This window comes from Serinus canaria, chromosome 1, assembly GCF_022539315.1.
Source record: "Serinus canaria isolate serCan28SL12 chromosome 1, serCan2020, whole genome shotgun sequence".
Classification (NCBI taxonomy): Eukaryota; Metazoa; Chordata; class Aves; order Passeriformes; family Fringillidae; genus Serinus; species Serinus canaria.
Window position 1 is genome coordinate 114,584,757 of NC_066313.1, and position 13,639 is coordinate 114,598,395.

Sequence of the window (13,639 nt, forward strand, 5' to 3'; positions counted from 1 at the left end):
AGAGTCACTGAGCCCCCTCTGCCCTGGCTGGGGTGAGCTCTGTCCCTCGGGGGGCACAGGGACTCACGGACTCTCCAGGTTCCCTGCATTCCCATGTGCACATTCCCACCAGAAATTTCGTGTGGGATGTTTATTCCCCCCTGCCCTGCAGATCTCACTCGCTGTTTGTGCATTTTGGGGCTCCTCAGGGGCAGCTTCTCCTCCTCCTGCTCATGGGCTGATCTCACCACCAGTGCCAGGGGGCTGGGATCACAGAGCCCCAGCAGGTCTGGCTTGGAGGAGACCTCAAAGATCACCTGGAGCCACCCCAGCCGTGGGCAGGGACCCCTTCCACCAGGAGTGGGTGTTATTTCAGTGGGAATGAGGAGCTGGGGCTTGGTGAGCAGCCACCAACCCTTCCTGCATTCTCCCAGCAAACCCCGTGGGCTGGCTGGATTCCTCAGCTCTAAAATACATTAATTCTACCCAAAGCAGAGGGGGAGGCGTGTTTGTTTTCCTTGAGCATCCTGGGCTTAAGCCAGACTTTGCTGTCTGTGAGTCTCATCCAGACTTAGTCTGGGGACCTGGCTTTGAGCAGAGTGTCCCTGCAGGAGTGCTGAGTGTCATCAGAGAGCCAGTCCATGGGGAGCATCCCTGAGGGAGCTGGGAAGGGCTGGAGAATTCCTGAGGGAGCTGGGAAGGGGCTGGAGAATTCCTGAGGGAGCTGGGAAGGGGCTGGAGAATTCCTGAGGGAGCTGGGCAGGGGCTGAGCCTGGAGCAAAGGAGGCTCAGGGGGCCCTTGTGGCTCTGCACAAGTCCCTGCCAGGAGGGGACAGCCGGGGGGGTCGGGCTCTGCTCCCAGGGCACAGGGACAGGAGCAGAGGGAACGGCCTCAGGCTGGGCCAGGGCAGGCTCAGCTTGGCCAGCAGCAGGAATTTGCCCATGGAAAGGGGGCTCAGGCCTTGGCAGGGGCTGCCCAGGGAGCTCTGCAGTGCCCATCCCTGCAGGTGTCCCCTGGAGGTGGCACTGAGTGCTCTGGGCTGGGCACAGGGTGGCCATGGGGCACAGCTGGCACTGCCTGGGCTGGGAGGGCTTTGCCAGCCCCAGGGATTTGGGATTCTGGGATTTGGGATTTTTGGCTGGGCATGGATTTTCTCTTCAGGACTCTCCATGCAGACAGGGTTTCCCCTCCTGACTCCCCTGTGGGGCCACAAGGGAACCCTAAAACTGATCAAAGTGTGACCAGAGGCTGGTTTTTATCAGCACATTTTATAGAAAGTATGTTCTTCTGCAAGATTTATCTCCCAGCTCCAGCCTTTGGGTTAATGAAAGAAATTATCTCTCTTGTAAAATAAAAATACAAAAGGCAGGGTCAGGCAGCTGATAAAATCCCAGTTTTCAGAAAAATGCATCATTAATTGTGGTTGTTTGCTGGAGGGAAAAGAGGCCCAGCATTAAAATTATTCACTTTTCCAACATTTACCCAGACCCACTTTCTAACCCTGAATCCATCACTCCCCCAGCAGAAGCACGTCCCTCTGGTGAGTGAGGGTGAAATGATCACTGCCCTGCTCCCAGGGCGAGTCACCCTGACCCGAGGCTGCCTGGGCCCCTGCAGAGGTCAGCCATGAGTGTCACCCCCGGGCTCCAATTCCCAGAACGTGTGGGATTGAGGTCAGCTGGGTGATAAAAATGACCCCATGACAATGAACCCCCATGACAATGGGGCACAGATCCTCCTGCACCTGGCTGCTGTCACAGCTGAGAGGAGGAGCAGCAAGGAGCAGCTGAGCAGTGGGAGTGCCCAGAAGCAGGTTTTACACCAAGGGGGGCTGCAGAGACCCACCCTGCCCTTGGCCGAGACCTCCCCACCACCCACTCGCTGTTTGCTCCCGGGATGGCTCTGCCCCAGCCCAGCCCTGTCCTGGCAGACTCACCCTGCAGCAGGGACCCGTCCCCTGGCCCTGCAGGAGGATTTCCCTGGGGGGTTTGGGGTCAGTGATCATGGTTTGGGGTCAGCCCTGGTTTGGGGTCAGCAATGGTTTGGGATCAGCCATGGTTTGGGATCAGCAATGGTTTGGGGTCAGAGATGGTTTGGGGTCAGTGATGGTTTGGGGTCAGAGATGGTTTGAGGTCAGTGATGGTTTGGGATCAGCCATGGTTTGGGATCAGCAATGGTTTGGGGTCAGAGATGGTTTGGGATCAGCCATGGTTTGGGGTCAGCAATGGTTTGGGGTCAGCCATGGTTTGGGGTCAGACGGTTTGGGATCAGCCCAAAAAGGCCCCACATGAACAGAGGATTAACCCTTAAAGCAACAGCCTGTTGCACATTCCCACAGCCCATCCCTGGTGCATCATTTCCATTCCCACCCAGGATTCTGGCTGGGCAGGGTCAGCTCCTTCCTCTGGATCCTGACGGCGTCTCCAGGGCTGAGCAGGCAGGAAGGAGTTCGTTTGTCCTGATAATGGGGCAATAAATTCTCTTTCTCTGAAAGATTCAGGTGTCCCATGGCTGCTGTCTCAGTGTGAGTACCTCATTCCTTTCTTAAGAAAGTATCTCACCTATATTGGTTTCTATTTTAACTACAAAAGTTACCTTTTAACTACAAAACTACATTTACCATACTATTAAAATGTCAATACAGCACTACTAGTCCATACAACAAAACACACACAGTAAATATCTGTGTAGAGCCAAGCAATGTGCACTTTTCACAGCTGTTGTACCCATTACTGCCCGAGCCCTGTCACACCCCTCACAGTTACCTTCTCTTTCCTTTCAGCCACAAAAGTCTCCATCTGAAAGCTCCAAGGAGCAGATGCTCTCCCCTTCCCCCTGCCCTCCTGGGGAGCAGAAGGGTTTGGGAGCAGGCCACAAACACAGCCAAGTGTAAAACATTCCCAGGGGGGAAGGCGAGGGTGAGCCCAGAGTCTCCAGCCTGGCAGGGATCAGCGGAGGGAGGGGAAGGGCTCTGTGGTGTCCCGGGGGCTGCAGGAGCTCCCTCCAGCTGCTTGCTCTCCCTCAGCGCTAGAACTGAGCTGCATTAAGTCAAATTGCAGGTGGCAAATTTAAGACCAGATACAGGAGACATTTTTCCCTCAGCAGGATTAATCTTTGGAACATTTTGTCCGAGCAAACTGCAAACACCAAAATCTGCAGAGGCTTGGCCAAGTGGTGGGGGAAATCTGCAGGAAAAACAAGTCCCTTAAAGAACATCCCCACAAAACAGATCTCCTGGCTCAGGAAGCACCTGAGGCTCAGGTGGATGGAGGCTGGCAGGGCAGGATCCCCCTGTGCTCTCCAGGTGCTTTTTCCTGCCTGAGCACTGCCCAGGGCACAGCACGGCCAGCAAAGGGAGCACAGGGGGCTCCTCAACCCTCCAGGGTGACCCCAGTGCCATCCCAGAGCCAGGACACACCGAGAGGCTGGGCAGCACCCCTGGAGTGAGGTGACAGCAGATGGGAGCCCGTGGGACTCCTTCACCACCATCCACCCAGCCATGCTGAACCTCCCCCGAGCCCCTCACCCTCCCTGGCACAGGAACTGCCTCAGAAGCTGCTGCTCCGTGGGTTCCGTGCCAGGAGGTGCCCAGGCCCCGTGAAGAGTCCTTCAAAATGCTCTTTATTGGACCTGACACCCTAAAAATGAGAGGGCAGCACAGACAACCCCATGGGAACCCCAAATTGTGCTGGGATGCAGATCCTGGGGAATCAACCCCAAATTGTGCTGGGATGCAGATCCTGGGGAATCCCAAATTGTGCTGGGATGCAGATCCTGGGGAATCCCAAATTGTGCTGGGATGCAGATCCTGAGGACTCACAGAATCAGGGGGTCCTTCAGACTAGGAATGATCTCTGCAGGTTTTGAGTCCAACCCTTGGCCCAGCTCTGCCCCCATGGTCCCCACCGTGTGTCCCCAAGTGCCACATCCACGTGGTTCTTTGAGCACTTCCAGGGATGTGACTCCACCACTGTGCTGGGCAGCTGTGCCAGGGCTGGACAAACCTTTCCATGAAGGACTTCCAGCCCTGTGGCTGATCAGAGCAGTTCTACACACACACACCTCAGCTGGCCACGGCACAGAAATGGGCTCTAAGTGCCCCAAAAGCCCCAGAACAGTGACAGTGACAGTGACAGTGACAGTGACAGGGACAGGGACAGTGACAGTGACAGTGACAGGGACAGGGACAGGGACAGGGACAGGGACAGGGACAGGGACAGGGACAGTGACAGTGACAGTGACAGGGACAGTGACAGCTCTGCCCACCCCAGGCTCAGCTCCCAGCACTGAGGGCATCCCCCAGCTGCCCCCCCCTTGCACCCACGCACCAGAGCCAGGCCTCAGCCCCCCCGAGCACGGATTTCACTGCCTGCTTGTGCCTCCCTCACCCAGGCTGGGCTCCCTCCCCTGCCCGGCTCAGCCTCAGCCATGCACGTCTGGGCACATCGCCAGAGCACCAGGGTAGTGCCAGGGGTGCCCCCTGGGACATCTCCAGAGCACCAGGGCAGTGCCAGGGGTGCCCCCTGGGACATCTCCAGAGCACCAGGGCAGTGCCAGGGGTGCCACCCGGGACATCTCCAGAGCACCAGGGCAGTGCCAGGGGTGCCACCTGGGACATCTCCAGAGCACCAGGGCAGTGCCAGGGGTGCCACCTGGGACATCTCCAGAGCAGCAGGGCAGTGCCAGGAGGTTTTGTCACTCAGGGGGCACTGGCAGAGCCTGCTGTCACTGCTGAGAGGTTTTGCTGATGGCACTCAAGGGCAAAGCAAGGAAAAGCGTTGGGTGCCTGCTCTCTGCTCTAATTAAGGTGTTAATTCATGAGGGACTGTCCCTCGGTACAGGAGAGTTCTGGAATATCAGATCTGGAGGGGATCACTGTGCTCTGTTCTGACGCCCTGTGCTGCATTTCCAGGGGAATTTCACGACCCATTTGCCCCCAGACTCCTGCAATGGGCTCCAGGCAAGGCAGAGGAACTTCTGTCCTCAGCTTCAGCTCCCACAAGACAAAGAATTTTCCATCTGTCTTTTTTTGTTTCCAGATTTGCACGGCAGCAGTGCCTCGATCATCCCACTTCTGTGTAACTGTGTTGGGCTTGGTGGTGCTGGGGAGCCACCAGAGCCACCACTCCAGGCTGGGGACAGGTTTGGGATCAATTCAGCTTTTCTTTCAGCTCTCACGCTGTCTGAGTCAGGTCTCTCCCTGGATGCTCTTTCTCTCCGCTGGGAGGTGAAATTTGCATCCTTCTTTCTTCTTTTTCATTTTTATTTTATTTTCAATTCTTTGCAATTTTATCTCAAGACCTTATTCAGTCCTTATCCGTCAGATGAACAGTTTTCTTTGGATCAGAACTTTCACCTTTACTGTGAAAAAACCCCAAAACATTTTCAGCACAGTCATTCTGAGTCATTCACCTGCCTGTTACCTTGTTCAGAGGGGTCCCATGATGAGGGAAGAGACGAGACAGTTGACTCCATGTATCAGAAGGCTTGATTTATTATTATATGATAGATAATATATAAAAACTATACTAACAGAATAGAGAAAAGGATTTCACTACTAAGCTATGCTAAGAATAGAATAGAATGTGTAAACGAAAAGTCTTCTCAGCCCGAGACACTGGACAGGTGTTCTGTGATGGGCCCCTAACTGGAAACAGTCCGACGGGGCCAATCGCAGACCTTCCCGTGGCATCCCACAGCAGCAGATAAGAATTGTTTACAGTTTGTTCCTGAGGCCTCTCAGCTCTCAGGAGAGGAAAATTCCTAAGTAAAGGATTTTTCATAAACTATGTCGGTGACACCTGCCCAAGACAAAATCTGGATCAGAGGGACTGGGAAGGTCAGGCTCACTGCTGGACGGGCACGTGGGCTCTAATCGTGACTCCGAAACTGCTGCATTTTGAAAAAAGGCCAACATTGATGAAGGGAACTTCTAAATATTGAGGCAGCTGATGAATTGACAAATTCCTTGAAGTTTTTGCCTAAGTTTGTCTCTCCTTCATGGACACTTTATCCCAGAGACTCCAGTGAAAGGTAAAACAGCCAGTGCAGTGTTTATTATCCACTGCTCTGGACTTGGGCCATTTATGAAATAAAATATGATGGTTGTAAAAAAATAATAAAATAGAGGTGTGTGCACATCTGCTCTCTGCTTCGGGGGCAGCCCAGGGATTTCCTGAGCCTCGAGGAGGTTGTGCTGGGCAGGTCCCAGTCAGGATTGTCAGGGATAGAAACTCAAAATAAAACCCAAGTGTTTGCAGTTGAAACCTGTTCTGTCCTTGCAGGTAAAGAGCTCCCAGCCTGAGGAAGGAGCTTATCCAAGTTCTGCATTTCCAAGCTCTGAGGTCCCACCCACACCAGGAAGAACTTTTCCTTTATTTACCAACAGAATTTTGCCCTTTTGCAACTTTCCCACCCACCCTCTTGTCCTTTCAGCTCAGATGAGTCTGGCCCTGTTCTCCCCTGGATTCTGTCTGGAACTGAGACACCCTGTGGGACCCTGCTCTTGGTGCTGCTGTGCTGTCCCAGCCCCAGCTCCCCCAGCCAGCCCTGCTGGTCCCACTGCCCTGCCTGCCCATCCCTCCTGCACGGAGCAGAGGGAGCAGCACCCACTGCCCACAGAGCGGGCTGAGCCTCACTGCAGCCTGGGAGCTGCCACAGAAAACATTTCTGCTAGACTACTGCAGAAAACATTTATACTAAAAACTACTACAGAAGATATTTCTGCTAGACTGCCACAGGACACGTTTCACCCTGAGTAAAACAGGGTGCCAGTGGTTTGTGTCGGTGCTCAGGACCTGCCCTGTGAGCAGGACTGCCACCCACAGGGACACCACTGGCCGAGGGGCTGGGACATCCCTTGGGGCACCCACGGAGCAGAGCAGGGCTGGGGGTTTGATTTCCCCTCAGCCCTGATCCCTCTCCTCCAGCCCTGCCACCCTGGGGTGACACTGCTGGGTTTGCATTGCTGTGCTGCAGCAGCACTGGTGACACTGCTGGGTTTGCATTGCTGTGCTGCTGCAGCACTGGTGACACTGCTGGGTTTGCATTGCTGTGCTGCTGCAGCGCTGGTGACAGTGGTGGGTTTGCATTGCTGTGCTGCAGCACTGGTGACAGTGGTGGGTTTGCATTGCTGTGCTGCTGCAGCACTGGTGACAGTGTGGGTTTGCATTGCTGTGCTGCAGCAGCACTGGTGACACTGCTGGGTTTGCATTGCTGTGCTGCAGCAGCACTGGTGACACTGCTGGGTTTGCATTGCTGTGCTGCAGCAGCGCTGGTGACAGTGGGTGGGTTTGCATTGCTGTGCTGCAGCAGTGCTGGTGACACTGCAGGTTGGTTTGCATTGCTGTGCTGCAGCAGCACTGGTGACACTGCTGGGTTTGCATTGCTGTGCTGCAGCACTGGTGACACTGGTGGGTTTGCATTGCTGTGCTGCTGCAGCACTGGTGACACTGCTGGGTTTGCATTGCTGTGCTGCAGCAGTGCTGGTGACAGTGCTGGGTTTGCATTGCTGTGCTGCAGCAGTGCTGGTGACAGTGCTGGGTTTGCATTGCTGTGCTGCTGCAGCAGTGCTGGTGACACTGCTGGGTTTGCATTGCTGTGCTGCAGCAGCGCTGGTGACACTGCTGGGTTTGCATTGCTGTGCTGCAGCAGTGCTGGTGACACTGCAGGTTGGTTTGCATTGCTGTGCTGCAGCAGCACTGGTGACAGTGCAGGTTGGTTTGCATTGCTGTGCTGCAGCAGCGCTGGTGACACTGGTGGGTTTGCATTGCTGTGCTGCAGCAGCACTGGTGACAGTGGGTGGCTCCAGCCCCTGTGTCCCCTGGGGACACCCTTTAGGCCATGCCTGTGCCCAGGCTGGCCCTGCCCAGCTCTCTGGGGTGGCTGCTTGGCAGGGACGTGCTGTGCTGGCAGCCTGGGCAGCAGCTGAATGCAAAGGGTTTGTTGGTGGGCACGGTGCTGCTCGTGGGATCCCCACAGCCCCAGAAAATCCCTCCTTGCTTCTTCCCCAAAGGAGCAGTGCCATCGCAGGGCACACCCCCCAGGACAAACCCACAGGAAACCAGCCAGGTGTGACACACACACACACACACACACACACACACACACACACACACACACACACACACAGAGAGATTCAGGGCACTGCAGGGCACAGAGCAGTCAGGGTAAATCAAACCCATGCAGGGTTCACAGATCCAGGGCGCGGTGGGGCTGGAGGGGACTGAGACCCTCTCTGACCCAGAGCTGCTCCAACACTGGAAACCAAAGCACAGCCCAGGCTTGTTCCTTACCTCAGAACTGTGCAGGATCAGTGATTCCTGGCAGAGGGAAAGGCAGGGAAATGGTGAAGTGCTGTCAGCGTGCAGGGTTTGGGTGCTGTAGCACCACTCTCTCCTCCCTGGCTGTGCAGCCTTTCTGACTGTGCTGGAGCCTTGCACAGCAATCTCTCAAGGTCAAGAGCCAGTTGAAACTCGACAGGTTTTGGACCTGAGATAGTTTGGTTTGGTTTTAAATCTGGAACATGTAGCAAGACCAGGAATCCCTCTCTGCTTTCTCGCTTTGCACTCCAGCACCTTTCTGATTCCCAAGGCACCATTTGGGTCCCAGTGGTCCCCACCTGGACACGACTGCCCCAGCCATTCCCCTGCCTTTAACCCTTCTGTTCTGGGGGTGAGATTGAGGCACAACAGGAGCAGTGACCCCTGCACTGAGCCAAGGGTGAACCTGCTGAGGTCTCAGACTGCAGCTGAGGGTATAGAGAATGGGACTTTTACCATTAAAAAAAAAAAAATTAATCCATTTAGCTTCTAAAATGAGGCTTGATACACCTTAGGCAAGTCACTGAACTCATTTTTGCAGCTCAGAATGAGAGTAGATACCACTCAAAACCTCTGCCTTCCCAAGCTGGCAGGTCTGCGCCCTCTGCACCCCCTCTGGGTGACTGTGGGTGAATTCTGACTGGAACACCAAGCTGCTGCCATTAAACCAGTGATAAATTGATAACAGATCAAACACACGTTGCTGTGGAGAAAACAATGGGCTGCACATGTGGCTGCCCTGGAAGTGGCCCTGGCTGAGGCCCTGGAGGGCAGGGTCAGCCCCTGGGCTCCACAGCCAGCCCTGAGCAGCCAGCCTGGTCACCCTTTCACTCATCCCTTCTTCACAAAATAACAATGCCATGGGTGACCTCCAAGCAACCAGAAATGAAGCCAAGCTGCTGAAAGAAACTTCTTGTGTTCCATCTCAGAATGGCTTTGATTTTTTTTTTTTTTGGGTTATTTTTAGAGAGCAACGTGCTCAGTCACATGGCTCACTGCACCAGAGCTGCAGCTCTGCTCTGGGGGACGCAGCTCTGCTGTCTCCAGTTGCTGCTCCAAACTGATGCCCAGGAGATTTTTAAGCTCCAGGAAAGGAGCTACTTGGCAGCAAGAGCATTTTCAGGATTTGACAACAACAATTTGTTTCAATGCCATTCTGTGATTCTGATTCTTCTGAGAATAATTTTTCACTGACATGTTTACTCAAAGTGAGGGCAGATGAGGCAGTTAAGGAACAGAGACACCCCCTGAATGCTGAAGTGCAACACTTGGGTTTATTTCTGTACTACTCCTTCTGGAGACTTTTCAATACTCTGAATCTTAATGAAGAATAACCCTCTAAGATGAATTTCATTATACATGTGCCATTCAGAAGAGCACACTCATTACAGGTCTTTCCACCTGAGTCCAGATTTATTGTCACACCACAGTGGAATTCCACCTACCTCCTCCTCCTCCTTGTAGGGGATTTACATGGCAACTTCCAGCTGAGTACCAGGGAAATCCTTTGGCTGAGTGGGTGATGGAGCACTGGAGCAGCTGCCCCAGGGGTTGGGGGGTCTCCTTCTCTGGAGATGGCCAAGCCCACCTGGCTGTGACCCTGTGCAGCCTGCTCTGGGTGAACCTGCGTGAGCAGGAGGGCCAGGTGAGCTGAGCAGGGGGTTCAGGTGAGCTGAGCAGGGGGGGCCAGGTGAGCTGAGCAGGGGGGCGTCAGGTGAGCTGAGCAGGGGGGTCAGGTGAGGTGAGCAGGGGGTTCAGGTGAGCTGAGCAGGGGGGTCAGGTGAGGTGAGCAGGGGGGCCAGGTGAGCTGAGCAGGGGGGCCAGGTGAGCTGAGCAGGGGGGCCAGGTGAGCTGAGCAGGGGGTTCAGGTGAGCTGAGCAGGGGGTTCCAGGTGAGGTGAGCAGGAGGGCCAGGTGAGGTGAGCAGGGGGGCCAGGTGAGCTGATCTCTGGAGGTCCCTTTCCAGCCCAGCTCCTCCGTGAGTCTGGGGCTCTGGGGCTCCCAGAGGGGACGTGCCTGGGCAGGGTCTCATTCCTTTGGTCGCTCTCCCTCCATTGCCCATCTGCCATCCCGGTTTTTGCCTTTGTCTTTGCACAAACCTGGGCACGGCCATGTGAGGTGCTCTGGATTTGCCTGGGGGGGCAGACTCGGGGTGCTGCCTGAAGGAGCTGAGGAGAACCCGGGGTGGGCAGCTGGAGCCCCGCTGGGCCCCCCCCACCCTCACTCCTCTCCGGGCAGGCGGCGCTTGGGGCGGACGAGCAGTGCCAGGACCCTGTCCCTGCTCTGCTGCGTCCCCACGCCGGACACGGGGGGCTCAGCAGCGGGGGAGCAGCACGGACAGGCTGGCAGCAGGATGGGTGCCTGGGGGGCACGCGGTGCCCAAAGCAATGCGCCAGCGCCCCGGGCACATACAGGAGCAGCAGCGCACAGGTGTGTGTACAGGAGCAGCAGTGAGCACAGGTGTGTGTACAGGAGCAGCAGTGCACACAGGTGTGTGTACAGGAGCAGCAGGGCACACAGGTGTGTGTACAGGAGCAGCAGTGAGCACAGGTGTGTGTACAGGAGCAGCAGCGCACAGGTGTGTGTACAGGAGCAGCAGCGCACAGGTGTGTGTACAGGAGCAGCAGCGCACAGGTGTGTATACAAGAGCAGCAGCGCACACAGGTGTGTGTACAGGAGCAGCAGCACACAGGTGTGTGTACAGGAGCAGCAGTGCACACAGGTGTGTGTACAGGAGCAGCAGTGAGCACACAGGTGTGTGTACAGGAGCAGCAGTACACAGGTGTGTGTACAGGAGCAGCAGCGCACAGGTGTGTGTACAGGAGCAGCAGTGAGCACAGGTGTGCATACAGGAGCAGCAGCGCACAGGTGTGTGTACAGGAGCAGCAGCACACAGGTGCGAGCCGCAGGTGTGGTGTGCGGGGCCTTGCAGCACCAGCAGCAGGAACACGAAGGGGGAGAGGATTTCTAAGCTCCTCCGCGGGTTAGCCAGCCCTGCCTTGGCCACGGCCCACGCCCCCGTGGCACAGCGGGAAGCAGATGGCCACCAAGCGGTCGAAGGCCTTGGCCAGCAGGATCTGGGACTCCGCCAGGCTGGGGAAGTGCAGGAAGAACATCTGGGTCAGGCAGGCGCCGAAGGAAATCTCCCTGGCTCGGAACCAGAACTGAGCCAGCGTCTTGGGCCCGGCCGTGGGGGAGAGCGTGGGGCCGGCCAGGGCCAGCGTGGGCAGGAGCTGGCACCGGGGCTGGTGCAGGCTGCGCTCTGCCCAGATGGCAGCAGCAGGGCCCCGTGGCCCAGCAGGGCTGCCTCGTACGGGCAGCAGGAGGGCATGGAGGTCCAGATGTGCAGCTGCTCCATGCCCGGGATCCCCACCAGGATGGACGTGTCTGGGCTGCTCAGCTTGGACACGGGCATGTTCACCTGGAGGCAAAGGCAGAAGATTCTGCAGGTTAATTCGGGGTGCTTGAGCTCCTACAGCAGCACTAAGTGCCTCGTTCACCCGCTCTGCTCTGCAGGTAGGCCCTGCAAATAGGGGTACAAACCCGGGATGGAGCCCCAAACCAGGGGGACAAACCCGGGCTGGAGCCCCAAACCAGGGGTACAAACCCGGGATGGAGCCCCAAACCAGGGGTACAAACCCGGGATGGAGCCCCAAACCAGGGGTACAAACCTGGGATGGAGCCCCAAACCAGGGGTACAAACCCAGGATGGAGCCCCAGCCAGGGGTACAAAGCCGGGCTGGAGCCCCAAACCAGGGGTACAAACCCGGGATGGAGCCCCAAACCAGGGGTACAAACCCAGGATGGAGCCCCAAACCAGGGGTACAAACCCGGTGGAGCCCAAACCAGGGGACAAACCGGATGGAGCCCCAAACCAGGGGTACAAACCCGGGATGGAGCCCCAAACCAGGGGTACAAACCCGGGCTGGAGCCCCAACCAGGGGACAACCGGATGGCCACGGGGTACAAACCTGGGATGGAGCCCCAAACCAGGGGTACAAACCCAGGATGGAGCCCCAAACCAGGGGTACAAACCCAGGATGGAGCCCCAAACCAGGGGTAACAAACCCGGGATGGAGCCCCAAACCAGGGGTACAAACCTGGGATGGAGCCCCAAACCAGGGGAACAAACCCGGGATGGAGCCCCAAACCAGGGGGACAAACCCGGGATGGAGCCCCAAACAAGGGGTACAAACCCGGGCTGGAGCCCCAAACCAGGGGTACAAACCGGGCTGGAGCCCCAAACCAGGGGTACAAACCCGGGCTGGAGCCCCAAACAAGGGGTACAAACCCGGGCTGGAGCCCCAAACCAGGGGTACAAACCTGGGCTGGAGCCCCAAACCAGGGGGACAAAGCCGGGTTCAAACCCCGTGGTGTGCACGGTGCTGCAGGCTGTCCTGACACCCTGCTGTGTGAGAACCACCGTCCTGTCTCCTCCTCACTTGATTCTAACACAGCAGTCACACATTTTTCTTCCAAGTGCTTCCACTTCAAGCCGAGTGGCTGGAGACAGAACCAGCTCTTGCTGCGGGAATACTGGGATATTTCTGTGCTCCCCGAGTCCAGAGCAGAAGGAAGAGGTCAGGCAAGGAGGGAAGAATGGCCACGTGTTTGCAGGGGTGAGCAGGATGTTCTCAGGCACTGAGAGAGGGGAATTCTAGGGCCCCTGGGCTCAGCTAGGATAGAGAACAAAATTAACTCTGGGTTTGGAGCTGGCTGCCCATGTCCTTATCTCCAAACTTCTCTTTTTCTCCCGTTTTAGCTCTGATACCCAGTTCAATTTGCTCTGCAGCATTTTTCAGAGGAAATCTAGCAGAACTAAAATTTAACCAGGCAGCTGGAAAGACCTTTGTGTCAGAGGAAGAAAACCTGTGGGAGATGGAATCCTCCCTCCAGCCAAAGGAAGTGCAGTGCTGCTGCCCCGGAGAGCCCTGAAGAGCCCCAGGGGCTCAATCAGACCCAGTCACACAAATTAAGATGGGATGTGACTCTTTTCAGCAACTTCTGCATCAACACTCAGTCTTAAATCTCAAAACTCAAACCAGAAGGAATTATCCATAAGGCAGGAGGAAGTGGGGTAAGTGCTGAAAACCTGTGATGTTGTTGCACACCAAAATGTTGGCTCTGTGTATGAAAAACCACCTGTGTCTTCAACAACAGACTGGATTCCTGCTCACACTCAATTTCATGTCTAAAATACCCTGAACCAAGAAAGTGTCCAGAGAAACACAACATGAAGAGGGGCATATTTAAAAATAAAATGAATAAAAATCATACCTGAGTCAAGAAGAAGAAGAAGAACTATTTTATGACAAAAACTACTATTCTCTAATAATAAC

The 13,639-nt window shown here is 55.8% G+C and overlaps 1 protein-coding gene across 1 annotated transcript; it reads right to left on the reverse strand.

Annotated features, from left to right (window-relative positions):
* Positions 1-11,284: 11,284 nt before the first annotated feature.
* Positions 11,285-11,715, reverse strand: LOC108963586 (olfactory receptor 52K2-like). Its single transcript, XM_018924799.2, is given in 2 exon segments — positions 11,285-11,574; positions 11,577-11,715. Coding segments are annotated over 2 exon segments (429 nt in total).
* Positions 11,716-13,639: the final 1,924 nt, after the last annotated feature.